This window comes from Sinocyclocheilus rhinocerous, unplaced genomic scaffold (genome assembly GCF_001515625.1).
Source record: "Sinocyclocheilus rhinocerous isolate Xijiao unplaced genomic scaffold, SAMN03320098_v1.1 scaffold2117, whole genome shotgun sequence".
NCBI lineage: Eukaryota > Metazoa > Chordata > Actinopteri > Cypriniformes > Cyprinidae > Sinocyclocheilus > Sinocyclocheilus rhinocerous.
The window spans coordinates 702,616-725,772 of NW_015626361.1; the positions used below are offsets into that span (position 1 = coordinate 702,616).

The window sequence follows — 23,157 nt, forward strand, 5'->3', positions numbered from 1 at the left end:
TTTTTTTTTTACAATTCTTAATACTTCCAAGAATTCTGGAAAAGGGGAATGCAAAACAATACTGCAAGCACATCCTAAAACTTTGAAGATGTGTTTGACTGGTAAAGGGTGCAATACTTGAGCAAGACAAGGCTTCATGAATTTGCAAGGCAATGCTAAGAACAGCCTGAGCACAATACAGTTGATAGTTCCACCACACTGGGCACCTGAACGCAAGGAATAGGACAGACAAGGTAAAAATATACACAAATCAATAAATCATTTCCTCAGCAGTCATATTTATACACTTTTGTGCTCAATGTGCCTTTATAAAAGAACTTCTCTTTAAGCAAAACAACAACAACAAAATCAAAACACAGCAGACAGCAGTCAATATCCAGAAAAAGCACTGGTCTAACAAGAGCAACATTTTTCCATGCCACAAGCTTCAGATGTCATCTCACATACACACTTTTTTCATTCTTTACTTTGTTTAATAAACACACAAAAAGACGATTTCTGAACAGTCCTCACCAGTGCTGACAGATTCACCAAGCAAAAGTGCCGAGTTGGGGAAAACAAGAAAGAAACAAGACAGCATTGTACAAATCCATGCAGAAAACACTTCCATTCTGTTTAGGTTGATAGTCATGTGAACATGCTCAATGGATCCTTGTGGAAGATATATTTAACCTTTACTCATCCATGTGTGTGAAATATTATATCGGAGTGTCTCTGTTTCTCCTAAAGGCCACTTTGAGCTTTTAGGAAGAGACGGACTAAGAGAGAACTACTGGACAATTGGAAAGCAGAACAGCTGAAAGGCTTCCAAGAACAGACAGATCTTATGCAAATCAACATGAAAATCCAGTTGAACATACTATAGAGATAAAAAAATAAACAAAAAGCAAAACAAACAAAAACTGAGAATAAAAAAAAAAAATCCAAACCTCAGCAGTGTTGATATTTAGGTGTTACAGTACCAAGACATAAATGCACTGGGAATATCATCTATTTCATAACAGTATCCGTTACCCGTTTTTTTTTTAATCTCTTTCACACACTCACACACACACACACACACACACACACACACACAGTGACAAACACACCCCCCTACTTCTAAGGGAGAACGGAACCCTCACTGGCCACGCCCCTCAAACTTCATCAGCCAATCACCTCCCTTGCCTAGCATGCTTGAGAGCTCCACTGCAGTGCTGATGTCATGGGCAGGTTCAAGAGACCGTCTTTAGTCCGTAGAGCTTCAGTGTGGTCTTTCATCCATCGATCCTTTCCACAACTACATTCAGTCTGGAGTCCTTCTCCTTCCCTCGTTCTCTACAGAGATGTGGAAGGAAGCTTTTTCACCCGTCTCTGTGCCAGGAATGAGGACTCGATGGACTTCAGCTCAGGGGGTGGTTGGGAACTCTTCAGTGCCGAGTATGTGGCAGCCATCGCCCCCTGTGAGGAGAGAGTTGGTGAAGTAATAGACCACCATTTTTGTTCTATATAATACATTTAAGAGCCTCATGGCTTCGATACCTTGACAAGCTTGGCATCTTGATGTTGTAGCTGGCTGTTGGGAAGTTTGTCTCTCTGAATGATCCACGGATGCTTCAGGACCTGCTTGGCTGTGAGCCGCTGGTGAGGGTCCACATGGAGCATCTTAGAGACCAAATCCTGCATGAAAAATCGTGCATGAGAGAAAATAAAAACCCCAATCCATCAGAGCAGTTTGAATGGCTATGTGGATGGGGGTGGGGTCATGGCCTACTTTGGCAGCATCAGACACTGCGTCCCAGTTGCCTCCCGTCAGAGTAAAGTGTCCGCTCCCTATCCGACTCAGAATTTCTTCTGGAGTGTCTTCTGGTCCATTGGCAAATGGTGTAAAACTGGTACAATTAAAAACCAAAGGAAAAATGAGTGTGGATGTGGGTGTGTTTTCAGATTTTATGTGGAAACTGAGTGTGCGATATTTATTAATAATGTGAGTGAATGTGTGTGCGATCTTACCCAGCAATCATAGTGTATAGTAATACTCCAAGACTCCAAATGTCACAGCCCTCATCATAGCCCTGTCTTTTCAGTACCTGCAACACAAAGCGATACGTTTCAGCACAGTCACTGAGAATAATACTCAAAACAACATATCACAAAAACATCACACTGACGCCAGAGAATTTAAAGCCACATAGTACAAACTGTACTTTGCTACAAATAACTCCTGTAGAGAAGCATACAAAGTCCCAACTAATGTGTTTTTCATTATCACTGTAGTTATAATGTAGTTATAAAACATTGGGCATTTAATATGTTTATTGGTCTACTCTATACAGAATTCCCCAGTCTGTTGTGAGAACAAGCACTCACCTCGGGTGCTACAAAGTTGGCAGTATAGCAGGGTGTCATGAGAAGGCCATTGTCTGCCCGGAGCTGCTTGGCAAACCCAAAATCACAGATGCGTAGAGATTCTGGATTTCCAGACTCATCGACATACAGAATATTACTGGGCTTCAGGTCCCGGTGCACAACCTTGTAGAATAAAAAAATTGGGATTAAAACATCTACCTGTCATCTTTAGGTGCAAAAAGCTTTTATATGTGCCAACTAGTAACTGTACCATTAATAGTGCAGCAGTTATGAAAAAGACTACATTATATCAAATTTAAAGTTGAGTGTTAAAATTGCCCCCACAATAGGCAACCGTACCACTTGAATAATTTTTTTAACCCACTGTATCTCAAATAAGATGATACCTTAAGTAATAATATTATTGTCTATTAATATTAATAATATCCCACTCTATGTGGGATCTATGTTATAATTCTATTAAATATTGTGATAAAATAAATGTAGTGTTACAATTGCCCTCAGTCCCTCTTTACTATTATATTTGGGAACGATTTCAAAGAAGAGTGGTTTAATTTAATTGATTTGAGTCAATGTTTTCATTCTTCAAGTGTTACAACTGCCCCCAATTCCACTTTACCATTATATCAGTGTATGATTTCAAGGAAGAGTGGTTTAATTGAATTGAGTCCATTTTTTAATTTTTCAAGCACTGCTATAATATATGCTATAAAAAACTACAGGATGATAGGCCTCAGAAGCCTATCTGTTGTGGTTCTTCTGGGAAAGATGTCAACATAAAAACTATTTATTCACAATAAATGTTGCAAACAGAGGAGAGGGTACAGAGGGGAGTAGAACAGAAGAGGGCCTAGGGAAGAGCCCTGGGGAACACGTTTAGAGAGGAGGGGGGGAAAAAGGCTCTGTCACAAGCTGTGAATCATAATAACATATTCTGTGCTAGTGGCAGGTTATTAACAACAAGACAGATGTAATTGTGTTTGTCCATGCATGTTTTCTCACCCCTTGAGAGTGCAGGTATTCCACAGTCTTTGTGATAGTGTGCAGCACAGCACTAGCCTCTCTCTCTGAGAAAAACTTCTGCTTGAGGATTCTGTCCAGCAGTTCACCTCCTCGCATCAGCTCAGTGACCAGGTACACCTGCTTCCCATTATCATACACCTGCACCACAAGTTTCTTTTAAATTAAATTTGGAGTGGTAGCATTTTTAGCTCCCTGTATTGTGTGCAAATATTAAATTTCAATAATGCAGATGATTTCTGCAGATCAGTTAATTGTGAAATAATATGCTGTTGTACTAACATCTTTGAGAGTGATGATGTTGGGGTGCTGGCCGTATCTCAGCAGGATCTCAATCTCTTCTGACGGGTCAGTGTTTGTTTTATCAATCACCTATCAGAATTATACAATAAATGATGTACAGTATAAGTCACCTGAAGACCACATGCATCTAAAACTTTTTTAGTGAACATAGCCTTCATCTTTTTGTTGATGACGTTCAAGTAAAAGAACATTCAAAAGAAAATATATTTTTTATTTAAATAAATAAATAAATATAGATTTATACCGTCTGAAACACAGATTTTAGGATTCATAACTACTGTTATTTTCTACAAAGCATCAAAATATGTCTAAAAAACCAAACTGACTCTAAAATGCAGTTTCATCAAAAACAGAGTCACATATGCTTAGGTAACCTAACCAATAATGCTGATGTCAAAAAAAGAAGAGATCATTCAAAGCCACTTGTATGACATCCGTACAATATTTAGAGAGGTTAACAGAGTGAGGCACTAACCTTCACTGCATACTCTGTGTTGGTTGCTTTGTGTATGCAGCGTTTGCAGACAGAGAAAGAGCCCATGCCGATGTCCTCCTTCAGTATGTAACCATCACTGAACAAGATGTTCTTACCGTGAAGCTGCTGCTTGAAGACAGATACACAACAGAGAGTATTAGAACAGCCACACACACACACACACACACACACACACACCAATAGTAAAATCTAATAATTATAATGAACATACTGATTACATTCTTTCAAACACAGGCAAAAACACTGCATACTATCATTACAGTTTGAACTCAATACAGAGAATGCTGGATAGCACAGACTGAAGATATCACTCATACTGAGTAAAGCCATTTACTTTGTGCAGAACTAAGTTTTCACTAATCGCATCCTTTATTAACACTGAACCACTGTATCATCTTCATCTCCATTAAAGTGCATTATGCTCACTCTTACATGATTCAAAGTGAAAAGGTAGAAATACTGCTATCTAGTGGTCAGCCATTTCAAGCTCATTTAATCATAAATCATAGGATGTTTGGGGTTCAAAACAAGTTATACTCTAACCTCAAGCAATTTAATTTGTTTCATAAGTGAACACCTCTTAAACAGTCCGTGCAGGTGTTAAGGTCAGATATCCTTATCACTTTCATCATTGCATTTAAACAGCCATGACAAAAACTGGACACTGTAACTGCACAAAAAACTTAATTATGTTCTGTGCTAATTAACAGCATTCCACTGGTTAACTTAACTTTAACCTGTCCTGAACCCTGTAATACTGTCGTACACTGTCATAAAAGCTGAGAAGGATTGGCGCATTAACCACAGCAAAATACAAAGTGTTATTTTCAGGTGTATTTCTACATATAGCTGATTACTTACCTGTACTACAGGGTGTGGAGGGGGCTGAGATGGCTCTTCTTTGCCCTCCTCCTCTAGCATCGCCGTGGCAACAAAGCTGAAGCCCCGGAAGAGCTGATGAGCCCCTGCGCTGGGGGGAACCCCTGGGGAATCTGAGAAAGGCCAAGAAGCAGAGAGATCATGAAGCCCACACTCATATTCCATATTATCCATGCTGATGACATTTGAAAAATCCACCCAAAGCTCCAAATTTACTGCAGTGAGCTCAGCTTGAAGATCAAGATGAAATGACAGCCATCTGTTCTATGGCTACCCTATACATGAAGAGACTACAGAAAGAGAGTTCATCCAAAAATGAATTTTGTGATTATTAAGCCATTCAATGCTGTATTCTTTTTTTTTCTTTTGTGTAACATAAAAGGAGATGCTGAGCAGAATTTTCACGCTGCTCTTTTCCATAAAATGAAAGTGAATGGAGACCATGGTTAGATGTAACAAATCTTGCAAGACTTTAGTGAATAATTACTTAAAATTTGGTCTGTCCCTCATTCAGCGCTACCGTACGGATTCAGAAGACTTGATATATAGCGTCTGGTGCTGTAATTATATTTTTTTGTCTTTTCTGGAGTTTGACAGCCTCTGGCCTCCATCCACATTTATTATATGTATAAGAGCAACTTTCTGATAACATTCTGCTTCTTTTGTTTTCACCAGAACAAAGGTTATCGTTTAGGTTTCAAACAACATGAGGGTGGGTATTTTATTTTTAGGTGAACTATCTCTTTAAATTCTCCAGTAGTTTGTTTTGAATTGTCAACTATTCTCGCCATGGTCCAAAAAAATCAAACTGACCACAAGAACTAATGAGACTAGTCACAGATCATAGAAATTATCCCTCACCTTTGGGGGTACGAGAAGTGAACTCCGAGTCAAAGTAAAAGGTGTCGTCAGGTCTGGCCACTGCTGGCTTGAATGGAGGTTTTATTTCTCGTCTAAATAGTTTCTGAAAATGATTATACATTTTTTTTTTCACACTCAACCATTACTGAAGCCTTTAATAGAACTATTGCTTTAGATTTGCAGGAATCTGAAGAACTTACATTCCAATCAATCGTCATGAAGAATGAATGCCGTTTGATTTCCTCAGCTCCATCTGGTCCAGATCCTGGTAAAAGTTAATGCATGAATAAAACTCTTAATGTGAAAATATAGCACATTAAATGAAATTTTCCTGGCAACTACATCAATATAACTGACTTAACTGGAAAAGGAAGTTCATCGCATGATTACATTTTAAAACACTAAATTCTAAAAAGAATATATAAAACAATCTGATTGTGTATATGTTGGTCGCCGTGATTTTGCCAAGTAAGACATGTTCCTGGATCAACATCTTTTGTTGACCCTGGATGAACACTACTGTCCAAAAATACAGACTTAACCCAATCCCTACCCCTAAACCTAACCCTACCCATAATTGATTCCTAAAATCAATGTGAAATGATAGCTGATTAACAAGGGTGTAGAAGCACCTAACCCTGATCGTAAGCCTAAAACAGATATTTCCTGAAAAGTTATCCCTCAATTTTGATTGGTTAATTGGAATGTTGTTCCAGGATCAACAAGGATGTTGATCCAGGAACATGTTGTACTTGGTGAAATCACGGTCACAGTATATGTTACCCAGTCTGTTGGTGGGGTTCCTCTTGAATAGGGCTCTCAGTAAGTTCTGAGCCTCAGCGCTCAGGAACTGAGGCATCCCCAACCTCGCTCTGAGAAGAAAACCGAACAATAATCATGACTCAAAAACTGATCAATGTTCACTACATATATGCTACTCTACAAAAGTTTTGGTAAGATTTTTTGACAATATTGAAAGAAGTTAATAAATATCTTTTGCAATTAAGTGAAATTCCAAAAGAACCGCATTCATTGATTCATGACATTATAAATGACTTACTGTCATGTCTCCTTGCTGAATAAAAGTATTAATTTAGTGTATAAAAAGTCAACATTAATACATAATAGAGATCAATTGTTGTTTAACAGCTTATATTGTTTTTCTTCCAACAGCTTGCTAATAACAAATTAGGCAAACCAATGAAATGGAAAATGATGCTCTGAGGACTATTTCCTGGAACAAAAAAATAAGCCCAATCATAACGTAAAACACATTTATCCTAAATGCTTCGTTTAAAAACCAATTTGACAGAATTATTTAAAGACTCTATGAGAACAACAAAAATAAATGGATTCTCACTTCAGGATGAGATTCATTGTTTCTTTTCTGTCCTTTCCCTGGAATGGCAGAGAACCCGTAAGCATCTCAAACTGTTTAAGAGAAACCGAAAACAACCATTAAAGCAAAATATATTAGACAAAATATAACTGACATCAAAGCAGGTTTTCTCCACTTCTGCATGAATCTGTTCATACCATCAGTACCCCAAATGACCACCAGTCAGCACTGTGGGTGTGACCCTGCCGGTTAACCACCTCTGGAGCCATGTACTCCACCGTCCCGCAGAAGGAGTAAGCCTTCTTCTCATAGTCGATAGCCTCCTTACACAGTCCAAAATCTGAGAGAAAAAAAAACATAATGTTAAAAATAATTAACATCATGGCTGAATGTCTATCCTTTGGTAAACCGGTGTTTTATTGTACCTGTGAGTTTGATATGTCCCTCTTCATCCAGGAGGATGCTAGAGAATAGAACACAGAAAATTTATTTGTTATGCCTGTTACAGTGAGTCATGTTAAAATACAAATCTAAAGAATATCACACTCATACTTCACAGTAGGTAGCAGAATTCAACAAGTAGCAGAACTGATGGTGTGTGTGTGTGTTTATAAGGTCAAGTATCTCCTCAATGAGATTATGTTGTGTGTGTGTGTGTGTGTGTGTGTGTGTATAAGTACTTCTCAGGTTTGAGATCTCTGTAGATGATGCCGAGACCGTGCAGGTGATCTAGACCCAATGCCAGTTCAGCCAGATAAAACTTCACATCTTCTTCTGTAAACATCACCTGAACACCAAAGAGATTGTGTGAATACAAAGGAGACAAAGAAGAGGATATTGGGCTCATTGTTATGAGTATTATATACCTCTTTTGACAGCCTGGTGAACAGATCTCCTCCTCTGAGGAAGTCCAGAATCAGATAGAGTTTACCCTCCGTCTGAAAAGCTGAACACACACACACACACACGCACGCACGCACGCACACACACACACACACACACAAAGTGCACTTGTGACCAGTGTATCAACACTGAAGTTAATCAGATCTGTTAGTCATTTATTATAAACTCCTACAGCTTCCTCTATAATATAAGGCCACGGTTAAGCAGGTAAAATGCACTCAAATGAATGTAATAACACTGCAAACATGGAGTCTGAACTGTACAAAAAACCTTTTACTCTTTACATTAATTCAAGGACCAGAATCATTCAGGAACACTAAATTGAAGTCATTCAATAATTCCTACTTAATAAAATCACATACAGCACAGCAATTCAATAATAGTGCCTTTTGTGGCATTTAAAGGGATAGTTAATTCAAAAATGAAAATTGTCATAATTTACTCACCATCATGTCATTGAAGCTTCAAAAAGTATGCAAATGCCAAAAGACCAAACTTTAAGTTGTTATTCACTAATTATCTTCTCATCCATTGAGCTGAATCAGTGAGTTGAATCTGAGTCAATGAGTCAATGACTGAATCATTGAATCAACTTATTCACTGAAACTCAATCGGACTTCACTACTTATCTCAAAAACTTGTCAAGGAATGGACGGCAAGAATTTTAGTGAATAATTTAAATTCTTTCATGTTCATCAAATAAAGCTATCGTGTGACTTCTGAAGTCTTTGGAATAGGCTGCTTTTATGATACTTTAATGGTGCTAACTCACCATAATGGAGTTTAACCACAAACGGATGGTTGACGTCTGCCAGGATGTCTCTCTCCATTTTAGTCCTCACACGATCCCTCACTGTGACGAGAACAATTTCACACAGGTTTTGAGGAAATATTCGGCCACAGCTAACAAAGTCATCTTGAGCATGAGAACATTTTCTACTGCAAGTGACTGAAGCGGAAGTCTAAAGCAGAAGTTTATCAGATAGCATATGTTTGTAGGAAGTGTTGTTATCAGCTCTCATTAGATCTGTGAAGGGCTCTCTTTTTAGGACTGGAGATAAATAAGGAGGAGAGAAGAAGAGATAGCTACTATGATTTTAGTGAACTGACACCTAAACCTAAAACCTCAGGTTTGTAAGCATGGTGGGATTTTCTGTTATTGGGGTGCACACTAAAAAAACAGGAAGTGTGTGTACCCACAGAGGAGTTACCGTTAATCTGTGGCCTCGCTGACACTGACACAAATTTAGATTCACAGTTGAGGTAATATGCAAAAAAAAGCCAAAATATTGTGTATACTGACATTGCAAATCCCATCTGATAGGTTTGACAACAGTATATGAAAAACTGGTAAATTCAAATGGTAAATTCATGATTTGTGTAATCCTCAGGGTTGGTATCTGTGGTTACACAAAGACTGAGAGTGACACAAGAGTAAAGAAAGAAAAACAGGCCAGGAGAACAATGCGAAATGAAAGTAGCTGTTGTAGCGCTGTTTATGTTAGCAAAGGAAGCTTGTGTGGTTTGTGGTGTGTGTGTGTGTGTGTGTGTGTGTGTGTGTGTGTGTGTGTTTGTGTGTTTACACTGATGCTGTACCTTTGAGTGTGGCCTTTCTCAGGACCTTCATGGCATAGAGCTGGTTATTGTCAGGAGGGGTTACCTTTCGTACTAAAAACACCTGTGCACACACACACACACACACACACACACACAAACAAACACAAAAAACATGCTTTCACTCTACAGCGTTATTAAACTGTTGTGCTGAATGTGCCCAAAAGCAACTCAGGTTAAGTCAGTTTTTAAAGGCACTGGGATATTTATTGCTATTAAAAGAATATAAAATCTCATTAAAAAAATCTTCTCAGTTTTTCAGGTAGCACACCATCGTGGGGCAAACTTCACAATAAAATAACTGGTTCATTTTTATTTTATGAGTTAAAAAACTTCCCACGGGAAGTTGTATTGAATTGAATGACAGGAAGAGAACTTGACTGAATTGTAATTCAAAGAAATTCAATGCCGGTAAGTGTAGATATTCACAATGAACAGGTCATTGCTAAATGGGCGGGGCCGAGAGCCGTGGGAACGGAGCGAGGCCGGAAGGAGTAAATGATAATGAGCGACACCTGCGTCACTCACAGGTCTCGGGTCCCACGGAGGAGCTCCGGAAGGATAAAAGAAGGAATGAGGACAGTGAAGGACGAGAGAGGACCAGGCCTGAATTTTTTTGTTGTTGTTGTTGTTTTATGCGGCAGTTGTCCGTTGCCCAATTTGGACATTTTCACTTAGGGGTGTACTCACTTTTGTGGCCAGCGGTTTAGACATTAATGGCTGTGTGTTGAGGTATTTTGAGAGGACAGGAAGTTTACAGTTACACAAGCTGTACACTCACTACTTTACATTGTAGCAAAGTGTCATTTCTTCAGTGTTGTCACATGAAAAGATATAATATTTATTGTAAAAATATTTACAAAAATGTGAGGGGTGTACTCACTTCTGTGAGATACTGTAAATCAATTAAAATGAAGCATAAATTTCAACAAAAATTATGATAAGCATTTGATTGGTTTGATTGGAAACATTGGTTATTAAATCAAAATACATAATACAAAACAGAATTCTACATCCCGAAATTCAAATTTGATGCTGTTTTATTTGATTGCTAAATTAATTCAAAATCAGCAAATGAAATGGCCATTAAAGGAATTCTCTATTTAATTCTTAATGGTGATACATGCAAGGGCTGTGTGTAGGGGTGGATTACTGACTCCAAATTAATTCACGTTTGCTCTGGTTCAGAGAAGTAAAACCACTGTCAACCCTCTGAACATCATTACAAAACCACTATTAACAAGTCTTTGCTTCACAGTTCAAAGTCCACAAACACAAGACATCTATGGATTTGTGCAGTACAGAAGCATCTTCTTTTTAAAGTTTGTTTATATGAGAGTCTCTTTACCTTTCCAAATGAGCCCTGCCCCAGCACTTTAAGCAGCTCAAACTGTGAGGGGTCTGCTTTCTCCGCCCCCTCCTTAACAACATGTGTGATGTTGATCTCCTTGATGTCACCATCCTCCTACAACACAAGAGACAGAGATGGATATCAACTAAAGCTTCTGTCAGGATAGTTGGCATAAAACATATACAGAGCTTAATTATTAAAGCTCAAGGCTTAAGTGCACTATCTCCTATGAAGGAGTAAAATGAACTATTAGCCATTTTCTTTTTTATCATTTCACAATAACTGCTTATCATGTATCATAGAGCGGATTATCATGTACATATGTTACTGACTGGTGTTTGCTATTTCAAGATTAACACCACTGTCAATAACAAATATCTCCAGTGATCTAAACAACATTATGAGATCTGAATTAGACTAAGAGGGGGCTTCAAATAGCCACCTGTAGGAGATAGTTTCTAAAAAATGCTTATATATAATAATTATATCAGGGATTTTGTCAGGGATCAGGTGCATGTATGTGCCTTGAATTGAACCTGCAACTTCTGTGGTTTCATCAAAGACCATTAAGATACCACCACCACTTATTTAATAGTTATTTTGCAAGTTTCAGCAGCAAGGGTGCAGTTGAGATAAGTGAGGCGAAGTTCATGCAATTTAATGCCACATAGAAAAACACTTTAAACCTATCAGATCAGAGTGTGTAATGACTAGCAGTCTATCCTTTATTAAAGCTTATCAAAAGCATGTAGGCTTTGCTGAAAGTAAAGTGCTATGTGTCACATTTCCCCTGTGACTAGAGAGAAAGAGAGAGAGGGTAAACATGTTTAGGAGGAAATGGTTAATGGTTGAATCAAAATTAAACATGCATTCCGAGAACACAGTACAGTTAAAGCACACAAACACTGTTCACTAACACACTAACACATCAAACCCAGTTAGACTCATATCAGAAAAAAACAGCTGCATGTACAGCTGCAACCTACAATGCTGACTAACTGACCAATAAAATCATCACTGGAATGGAAACATTACCAATCCGTCAATAAATAAATCATTTAAAGAGATAGGCCTAGTTCAACTCAAAATTACAATTCCGTCATCATTTACTCATTCTGATGTTGTTCAAAACCTTTATGACTTTATTCTGTGGAACACAAAAGATATTCTGAGAAATGTGTCAGTGTTTTTTTTTTTCATACAATGGAAGTAAATGGTCACTAAAACTGTTCAGTTCCCAATAACTTATGCTTTACGGAAGAAGTCATACAAGTTTGAACATTTGGGTGAGGAAATGATGACAGAACTTTCATTTTTGGGTGATCTGTCACCTTGTGGCAGATGTTACAGTTGATGTTTGTGTTATTGTGTTAAGTTTTATAGTTTATGTACACATTATCTCATTAAAAAAGTCTACAGCACATAACAAATGCTAGTTTAGGTGGATGTTAGGAATTCAGTTTATGTTCACCAACTTTTCTGCACATGAATCAATTAGGCCCTGAGCTCAAATTAATTAATTGATTTCTTTGTGGTTAAAAAATCTCTCTCTCTATTATTCTAATTACTTTGCAATTTCACAATTATTTACTTCAAAAGCCTCTCAGTTTTATCAAAATCTGAAATCCATTTATTTTGGGGGGGCAATTTGTTGCAGTTTTAATGACGAACACAGGAATTCTGAACTTGACAGGTTTAAGGGTGTTGCTAACACTTGTATCATAAAAAGAGAAACAAACAGCCACAGCTTAGTGTCACAGAGCACTGAAGCACATCTCATAGCTGTTCTCCCGCAGATGTACCACATGAAAGATCCATCTGATGTCTTCTTGTCTCGAGAAGAACGACAAAATTCAAGTAAGAAACATCTGACAAAATCAAACAAAATCTGAGTGTTTGACTTGTAAAATGACATTCTAAGCAATTAAAGTAAAGAAAAGTTTGTTTACATATTCATAAAACCAGCCCTATTCAACAAAACAAATGTAACACTTCGTCTCAAAATACAACCACCCTAGCAGCAAACAGCAACTCCTCTACAAACCAATGCCACTATACTGTGTGTGTGTGTGTGCACTGACCGTCCACGTTGTATGTTCATCGGTTAAAGCTGCACTAGACTGAGCCGAGTTTGTGGTGCTGTTCGTCTCCTCTCTGGACTGAGTGGCATTCGCTAAAGTCTTACTGTGCTGCCGCCTGAACAGGTAGAGATTCAATAACTGACTGACTTTAAACTTCCTCTTCTCTTTCTCCATCTCTTCATCCCTCCTCTAGCCAGGGCATTCCACTGTTACCCCCATCCTCCTGCAGTCGGGGCAGCCATGGACAACAAAACTCATCCCAGAGAGGGAGTGAGCAGATTCTGACAGTGTGTGAGAGAGTATGGGGAGTCAGGGTGTGTGCTCTGCCCTACTCGACAACTACAGTGAGGCACGCAGGAAGAGGAAGGAAGAGACTGAGACCAGAAAACAGAACTGGTAAGAGAAAAAAAAACACACACACAGAGAGAGAGAGAGAGAGAGAGAGAGATAAAGGAAGGAAGGGAGGATGTGACAGTAATGTGTGACAGATGGAAGAAATAAATATATTATATATATATATATATATAATTTTATTATATAATAAAATAAATTTTTATTGATTCATAACTTACACTTATCATGTGCAGAATAAAAATAATTTTATTTTTATTAACATTACGGACACATTTATTTTATTATTATAGGTTTGTTATGAAGAAAAAATTGTTAATGTTGTGAATATGAAATACTTTGTATTATTTTATATCATTTTTTGTTACAAAATAATACTAAACTATAGTTTTAATAATAAAGCTAACATTACTAGTTTTATTTTATTCTGTTAACATTTTTACTTTTAGAAAGAATGAATGAAAAGAAACAGATGAAAGAACAACTGAATAAGAATGAGCAAGTGAACAAATGAAACACAGCAAGAAAGGAACAAACAAAAGAAAGAACAAATGAAAGAAAGAACAAACCAAAAAAAAAAAAGAAAAAGTACACAGATCCAGAAAAAGAAAGACCAAGAAAAAAATTGCGGCCTAAGATGTAGCTGAATGCCTGATTCTGTCGGGTGGACAGGACACTTTAAATGCTCATCCTGTCCTATAATGCCTTGCTGATTTCCCCTCTCAATGTTCTCCTCCCTCAATGTGAACAGAGCTAAAAAAACAGTGGTGCTTTAAAACATACAAGTTCTTCATCTGACCCTGACCAGTCCAGCCTGACACTACAGGAGGAAGTCATAATCAAAGAAACAACAAACACTTAGGACAGCCATTAAAGGTCAGTTTTTGGAATGTCCCAGAGCTCCTCTTCCTCTACTGTAAATGTTAGAACCCAAGCTGACAGACAGTATGATAGAGCTCAAAGAAGAAAGCAGAAAACTCAGAGAGATCTTACCTTCACATTGATATCAGCAAACTCTTTCTCTACCCAGGTGATCTGTGACTTGTACTGCTTATGTGGGGTTGGGGAGGAAAGAGAGCAAACAAAGAGAGAAACAAACTAAGAACAAAATGAATGTTTTCTTTACACTTCCACTCCTGTGCACTGATGAAGCACTTCAAGAATCTTCTCTCCACCAAAGTTTTCATAATTAAAGAGATAGCTCACCCAACAATCAAAATCCTGTCAATGTCAATGAAAGGCTGAAATTTACAATGCTATTCAATGATAATCTTCCTTTTCAGTGGGTAGAACGTTCGCTTTGTTCTGAAACAGGGACTTAAATTGTTACAATTCAATCGGGCCGAGTCCACCTCATTCAGATGATCTCAGACCGATTGTTTTGTGCAGACTGGGGGTCTGTACCATGAAGCCGGATTAGCTGGCTAGCCAGGTAAGTTTCAGTTTAGTTTGCACCAATCCTGGGTTTTAGGTACCATGAAAGTGGCTTGGGTTTTAGCAGCGTTCATTGCCATAGTAACTTACACTCCACAGCTAACCTGCTCCAGGGCAGGTTATGTTCTGGGTAAGAGATGTCAAATGGAAATTGGACCAATCAGATGTGAGCAAAGTGACACGTCTGACGCAAAAAAAGTCACTCCCCCAGTTTCTCTTCCTCCAAATTAAAGGTCACTATATAGTAAAAAAAAAAAAATTAAATTAAAAAATAATAATAAATATATATATATTAAATATATATTCCTATACATTCATTATATTAAATGAATATTAATATTTACAGATCATGTAATATAAATAAGCTGTAGAATAAATAGATAATGCTTTAAAAATTACTACATGTGACCTTACATGTTCGAGTCTCTATTGCTATTTATTATCAACCATATAAACTAACTTCACAAGTTTCACTTGTGACTGCACTGATAGAGCAAGATAATTTCTTTTATTTGTCCTCTTTCATGGACAACTACTTTCTTCAGTGTAAATGCGTTTAAATTCCTCATATTCTTCAATCTCTTAACCTTAACAAAAGAGTTTTGAATCTCACTGGGTCTCTCGCGAGAAGTGAAAGGCATGCTCTGTGTTGCAAGGCATGTGATTGGTTGTTCGCCACTGATGTCACACATTCATGTGCACGCGTTTACACAGACTAAGGATCAAAGCCAGAGTTGACAAAGAAAGTTGATGAACAGCATTGAGGTACCAACAACGGATTGGAGTGGTTTGGTTTTGTCAACTCAAAACTATTCCTGTAACTCTGAATTTGTTCAACTACCATCATGGTACAGGCCCCCGGGCGTGATTGCTGTGCTCATATATGTCTAAACAAACCGAACTAAAGCCCAAAGTACTGTCCTCGTGACGCAATTTTCATCATCAGAAGAACAAAAGAGTTTTGAATCTCACTGGGTCTCTCGTTGAGACATGAACGAGTCAAGTAGGTGGTACTGTGCATGTGCTGAGCTCTCCTATCCGTGCTCATCCGCGGTTGAGTATACATTGAAAGCTGTGTGGATGCAACCATGAAAACGCGAAATGCAGAAAGCGAAGTATACCTGGGCCTTAAGGGAGAAAACATGCTTCTGGTTCTGAAATAAACGCTCCAAATGAGCAAAAAGTCAGTGAGTTGAACTCACAAACCAGATCACTCAGATTAGCAAAACGGATCATATAATGGATTCGGGCGTGATTGCTGTGCTCATATATGTCTAAACAAACCGAACTAAAGCCCAAAGTACTGTCCTCGTGACGCAATTTTCATCATCAGAAGTGTCCGCGTGGGCGGTCCGCATACAACATCGCAGACGTGAGGTGAATGTTGAGACAGAACGAGTCAAGTAGGTGGTACTGTGCATGTGCTGAGCTCTCCTATCCGTGCTCATCCGCGGTTGAGTATACATTGAAAGCTGTGTGGATGCAACCATGAAAACGCGAAATGCAGAAAGCGAAGTATACCTGGGCCTTAAGGGAGAAAACATGCTTCTGGTTCTGAAATAAACGCTCCAAATGAGCAAAAAGTCAGTGAGTTGAACTCACAAACCAGATCACTCAGATTAGCAAAACGGATCATATAATGGATTTACTTAAAGGTTTTCAAAAAAGACAAATATCTATTTACAGGTAAACTTCACATCCAGATAAAATTTTGGTACATTGCTTCAGAAGACTTTTAATACAGTGAGACATATGGACCTTGCTACACTATAAAACAGTGACCGACACAAGTCTTGATGGTAAATAAATGTTAGCATTTTAATTTTTTTCATGTGAACTATCCCTTTAATTGCTGTAGTAAAGAACTGAATATGGTTGTTCGGTGTTGAAACAAAAACAGTGTATCAGTCGAAACTTCCTGTTTCAGCTGAGGTTGAGAGAAAAACTTCTCTAATATTCTTTCTGCAGTCACTCTTGCATTCACCAGTGACCTTTAATATGCAACACTGTGTAACAGATATGCAATCTATATAAAACTTCTTATTTTATGTATCACTTTACTTTCACTCTACTTGAATTAAACGCCAAGAGGGAAAACATATGCACAAATAGCACTTCCGCTGTCATTAATTTGTAATAGCAATGAGCACATCCATCTCTGTAAGCTCTCCATTACTTACAGTTGAACTAAAATGATTCAAGCTTCTGACAGAATTTTTAACTGGACAATTAATAATTGATATAAAAGCTAAAAGAGAAAACATACAGGATTTAACACCTAATACATTTTTCGCAATGCAAAACAACTTACAAAGCTACAGGCTGCAGGTTTTTTGCATCGTAAACCAGACGTTTCCTGTTTCAGAAATGTTCAAACCAGTTCGGTCACACAGAAAAGTCATAGTGAAACGGCTTACAAATGAGGGACGTGCCCACAGAAAACTTGTTAAAAAAAACCTTCAGTTGAATTTTAAACAAAAACATCCCGCGCAAATCAACACAAGTCACAACATAGAGGATAACGCCCCATCTGGACCTCTCGTTATCTCTCACCTCGAATCCTAAAACCCCTCTACCACACTTCTCTCAATTCCCTCGGGTAAAGGACAAGTACACTTGCCTGTTGTATGCGTGGCTTGGTGCGGAAGATATGCCTCCACATCTCCACCCTGACCCATGTCACTAAGGACAGAGGCTTCAGCAAGGGCTGTCTGTCTCTCTCACACACACAGACCTCGAGTGATTAGAAATGGGGAAATGCCGAAAAAAACATAAGGGACAGCCGGGTGATGCGTATTTATATGAGTGGACCGGGTAGGAAATGGTGAAACTTCAGAGAAAAACTACATGTCAACCTGAGTCACACAATTCCTTTCTTGGTATTGACACAGAAGTGTTTCTACACTTTGATGGCTTTAGTTGCGCAAGAATGAGCTCTAGGTGTCTTTTACCATGCGGACATGTGCCAACCAATTTTTGACCAATTTTGTCCCCATCACTTGTGCAATCTATGAGCACCTCCAATTACTCAGGGGTTCACATAGGGTTCTTGTGTTTCAATTGGTAAAGCATGCTGCTGGCAACACTGAAGTCATGGGTTCGATTCCCTAAAAATGCACTGTAATTCACTACATATAAAAACATACTACAATTTAATTAAGTCTCTTATGCTCACTGATGATGCATTTATTTTATCAAATATAAAGTAATAGCAGTAATATTGTGAAATATTACAATTCAAAATAATTGTTTTCTATTTTAATGTATTTTAAAATGAAATTAATTCCTGTGATGGCAAAACTGAATTTTCATCATTCTAATGCTGATTTGGCACTCAAGAAACATTCCTTGTTATCACAGTTAAAAACAGCTGTTTAATATTTTTGAACAATGTAGATTCTGTAAAAAAAATCATTGTTAGTTATGATACATAATACAGTAATGAATTATAATGAAAATTTACTGTAAAGTTTTGAATAAAAAGAAGAACTTCTTTAAATATGTGCTCAACCTAATTAATATTCATGACCCTTTGCCAGCACACTGAGTGCTTAGTGACTTCCCAAGGCCGTTCACACACCTTCCCCACTCACCCGCCAGTTAAAGGGGTCATATGATGCTGCTAAAAAGAACATTATTTTGTGTATTTGGTGTAATGAAATGTGTTTATGCGGTTTAGTGATGCTAATGGTCAAGCAGTCCCCACAGCTTCAGCCCTACAACACGCCCTGACACCTTCACTACTCGGCCTCCAAAACCATCTGAACGCAAGTTGCAACAGTTACAGCTCTGCGTGTGTTGCTAAGCAGCGAGTGCTGCTGACTTTCGTCTTGAGCCGCACGCGACTCGTCTCTTTGTGTGGCCACCTGTTGCACTGGATTTACAGAACTGCTCATTCTGAACAAAGACGCGCGTGCAGCTGGTGTGTGAGTGGAAGCGATGTGCACTAGTCACACCAATCAGCTGGCAAAGGGCTAGAAGAGGCTTAAGAATTAATTGGCAAACATGAAGTGGGAAAAACTGTTTGAGTCTCTTTGATCAGTGAAAGGTTGTTTATGAATATGTATGCAACCCTCATTAACTGAGCGAATAAACATGAGATTCTAATGAGTAAAGAATAGTCTGGTTGGGCTGGTGGGAAGTGGCTGAGTGAGCACTTCATAGTTTAAGAGTCTCTGAGAGGGACGCATTGTTCTGGAGTCTCTTAATTTGGAACCAGGGGATGGGTGCAGATGCAGCACTGTAGCCGGCCACTAGAGGGCAGCGCAGGTCTGTGTAAATGGCTGTGCAATTTAAGCATCATTAATATGTAAATGTCAAAATGCTTTATATAAATAGGTGATGAAAACATCCTGCTGTGTAAAAAAAACAACAACCAAAAAAAAAAAAAAAAACCAAGAGGAAAAGAAGCACTGCGACATCCAACAGCAGCACAATCCAAACACACTTTTATACAGCTAAACATTGTGGGGCCTTTCCATAGATTTCTATTGTTTTTATACTGACAACATTTTCTATCCACAAAACCTAAACCTCACAGAAACCTCTTCTGCATTTTTATATTTTCAGACATCATATAGTATTTTTAATAATTTATTTCCCTTGTAGGGACGGCCAGTCCCCACAAGGTCAAAAAAGTCAAGTTTTACTATCCTTGTGGGGATACAACACACACACACACACACACACACACACACACACACACAAACACAAACACAAACACTGTCCAAACACAAATAACACTTATTTAACAAAGCCTTAAAAGTAACATTACCAAGTCTTTTTTGTTTCTTTTGCCTTTATAAGACCACTTTCTTTCCTATAAGGGATCCACCAATTTGATTCAATGTCATGGTTGTTTAAAGGGGAACGGTTAATATCTGATCTAAACCTCAGTCTTCAGCAAATTCAGTCTGAACAAGCATCTGTAACCTGATGTGCAGCTCATTAAGTAAATCTTATTACTGTCAGAGTCTTTACCGAACACTAGACTTTCCCGCAGAGATCAGTGTGTACCTTCAGAGCTTCAGATATACATAAGTGATGTTTTGCATTCAAAATGTACACACACACTCACTCACACTCACATTTATCTAAAGAATCATTAAAGATTAACATTATGTTTTATTAAGATTTAATCTGTCCACTGAAAAATCTTTTCCACCTAAAGTGTACAGTGCTGAGAATCAAACAAACTTTAGAGTTGCTCTAAACATACTGGGGAGGTTCCTGTTATCATATTCAGATTCTATTTCCTGGTATTCTGTGATTCTGGTTGCTTTCCTACACAAACACCAGTGCTTTCGGTACAAGGCTGTTCTATCACATTATTAAACTACATAAATCACTATAACTGCATTTAACCTCTTGAGTCATGGCATTTATGAATACTCCCCTCTCCGATTTTGATTCTCTCTTGACTTCTGTTTCTGCTGTGTTCATCGTAAAATCTCACTGGGTCAAATTCCCACTGCATGTAACAACAGTACATTAAACATCTTCTGAATGGCTGTGATTATATGATGCTATACCTCCGTTTTATTTTCAGTGTGGACAGAGAAATTGCTTGTCGCACTGCATCTGGTTAGGACACGGCGTGGCAATTCACAAGCTGTACAGAGTAGAAAAAAACTCATCACATTTCATCTGGGCCTGCAGATGCCACAGACTCAGAGTCAAACAAAACACCATTACAAAATGTAATTCAGGACAATTAAAAAACAATATAAAACTCAATATAATAACTGTGAAACAAAAAAAATTGCTTAAATTCGATTGAGTTAGGTAAAAATAAAAAAAAAGTACTTCATCAAATCATAGGATAAATATTGTTATACATCTCAGCTAGGTTCATATTTCTTGACGTCTGTCAAACAAAACAAAAAAAAAAACAATCCATGCAAATCAGATAAATGTGAGAACTGGAAAGTGCAGATGAACCTAACCTTACTTCTTAAGTAAACAGCCTGTCTGACACAGAATACTGAAACATAATAGGCTGTTAAAATGCAAATACATTCAGAGAGTTTGGAGTGAGCCATGTCAAGTCTGGAAGGGCTAAATATATGCCATTTCTAACAGAAGAAGAGAGGAAAGGCTGATTACTCAATTATGCCCAAAGGTTTTGTTAAAATGCAAAAACAAAAATTAAGACTAAAAACAAAAGTCATTAGGATTGTCATCAGGAAAGATTAACTAATCTCTTTTTTTCTTTTTTTTTATTATGTAACTGCTTTTCAGTTCTTTTAAAGAATTTACAAACACTCCAATTTCCAGTGCACCCTGTTGTAAGCAGTACAAATGACAGAGAAAGAAAACTAAACGTAAAAGAAAAAAAGAGACTCACACTTACAGTAAAATATATTTGTATATTATTATTATAATCACTATTATTTTTATTAGTAATAAGATTAAACTGTAATATAATATAATATAACAATATAATACTATTTATGCTTTTAGTTTGAATGTGAATCATTGAAATAATGGTCACTTTAATAATATTAATGATTATGCTAAATCATAGCCAATATAATATGAGATAAAATACTGTAAATGCAAAAAAAAAGAGACAAAAAGGTTGCTTAACCCTGCTTTTATATAAAATTTAAATAACTGGATCTAGCAAATTAAGGTGACACAAACCCCTTAGACTAATTTTAAGTACATGTTGATATAGCCTTTCACAAGAGAAGAACAAAGAAAAAGAAAAGGAGGGAAAAAAGGGAAACTTTTTTTTCACTATTGCTTCAAGCTATAAAGTCCAGAATTTTTTTTCCCACTTCGAAATACATCAGTAGAGGAGGTGCAGAGGGTTTCAATCAGTGTTTAATTAGTAAACCAGTAATTGCATCACTTCTGGCAATGACAGAAAGCCATCTGTAGAATCTAGGTGTCTGAGATTTGTGAATGAGTTATACTGGTCAGGTGTGAATGGAAGATTAGGGTTGTGGTGGGGGTCAGAAAATAATGGGAGTCATTGTAGCAATGAGGACGAGCAGAGTAACCATGGAAACTACTGTCAGGATAGAGACAGGTTTGAAGATGAGAGCCATAGGAGTGTCAGAAGGCTCTATATAACCATATGCATGTATAGTAATTTACATGAATTATACATGTACACATGCAGTACGTTTCAAACAGATAACCTATCGGATTAGGACAGCATGGACCTAGGTTAAACTCATTTTGTAAGAATATAGAGCTGGTATCAGTTACACCTGTGCAAGACGAATAACCAGATCACCTTAATACTTGCGTCACACACTGACTCTGGACAGAAATATTAAAAGATGTGACGTTTGCTTACGCACATACGCAAACCCAGACAGAACTGATTGACGCGCACACGCATACACACACAGACGCTCTAAGATTAATGTTGTCCCCCAGCACAAGAGCACAGCTCATTAATTCATAAAGCATGTTCTGTGGAGGCCTGTTCAACCCAGGACACCTTACACCACATGCACAAACCCCAAACACACCATCACTCCCTCCCCAGCCTCTCCCGTGGATACAAAAACTACCACTACATGTTTTTATTAAGGGCACCAAATAACTGCCTGGACAAGGGTTGTGAATCATCCCCTGTGCTCTGAGGGAAGTTAGGGGGGCTAACCAGCTTCTGTTCACTGCAGAAAAAAAGCAGAAATTCACTAGTTGATATTGAAATTCTAAACAGTTTTAAAGTGAATTAAAATTAAAACATTACAAAATAAAATCAATCATTTTAAATGCTGCAAGTAAATATATGCATCACAATATCATAATGCACAGTGTAAAAAATGGATATTCAAGAACGGTTCTTAAAGGCAGTGGCTCTCAAGCAGAGGACCAGAGACCGGGGCTCAAGGGGGTTTAAAATCATTTAATATGTCTTATTTTAATTCACCACCTCAACAACTGTTTGTTTCCATTGAAGAATCATAATTGCTACGGTCTTGGAAAACCTGGATATACATGAGGTAGCCTGATTTTAGATGTGATGTGACGTGATGTCAGGAGGACAAAACAAGGCTTTCCTCCACTGACCGCCAGTTATTTTTATGAGATTTGTAGTAATGTAGTAATACACTGATATTTAAAGGCCAAATTCAGTATACACCTTATTGATGATGCAGACTTTGTAAGCAGGCAAGCAGATGAACCCAGAATATAAACGCAATGCGCAAAG

At 37.8% G+C, this 23,157-nt stretch overlaps 1 protein-coding gene across 7 annotated transcripts in view; it reads right to left on the reverse strand.

The window, feature by feature from the left end:
* The window catches only part of LOC107711701 (ribosomal protein S6 kinase 2 alpha-like), a 68,774-nt gene continuing 45,617 nt past the window's right edge, over positions 1-23,157 (reverse strand). For 2 of the 7 annotated variants that reach the window (XM_016516751.1, XM_016516743.1), the window contains exons 3-23: positions 14,541-14,597; positions 11,113-11,229; positions 9,747-9,828; positions 8,923-9,003; positions 8,114-8,193; positions 7,928-8,034; positions 7,673-7,710; positions 7,445-7,587; positions 7,269-7,339; positions 6,692-6,780; positions 6,109-6,173; positions 5,909-6,011; positions 5,030-5,160; positions 4,148-4,276; positions 3,652-3,741; positions 3,352-3,510; positions 2,350-2,511; positions 1,993-2,069; positions 1,754-1,871; positions 1,522-1,659; positions 1-1,440 (exon numbers count right to left, since the gene is read on the reverse strand). In XM_016516751.1, the coding sequence (XP_016372237.1) occupies positions 1,318-1,440; positions 1,522-1,659; positions 1,754-1,871; positions 1,993-2,069; positions 2,350-2,511; positions 3,352-3,510; positions 3,652-3,741; positions 4,148-4,276; positions 5,030-5,160; positions 5,909-6,011; positions 6,109-6,173; positions 6,692-6,780; positions 7,269-7,339; positions 7,445-7,587; positions 7,673-7,710; positions 7,928-8,034; positions 8,114-8,193; positions 8,923-9,003; positions 9,747-9,828; positions 11,113-11,229; positions 14,541-14,597 (2,160 nt within the window). In that variant the 3' untranslated portion in view covers positions 1-1,317. Of the gene's footprint in view, positions 1,441-1,521; positions 1,660-1,753; positions 1,872-1,992; positions 2,070-2,349; positions 2,512-3,351; positions 3,511-3,651; positions 3,742-4,147; positions 4,277-5,029; positions 5,161-5,908; positions 6,012-6,108; positions 6,174-6,691; positions 6,781-7,268; positions 7,340-7,444; positions 7,588-7,672; positions 7,711-7,927; positions 8,035-8,113; positions 8,194-8,922; positions 9,004-9,746; positions 9,829-11,112; positions 11,230-13,196; positions 13,555-14,540; positions 14,598-23,157 lie in introns of those variants that run through there. The other 5 variants (XM_016516774.1, XM_016516765.1, XM_016516758.1 and 2 more) reach the window with 4 other exon arrangements.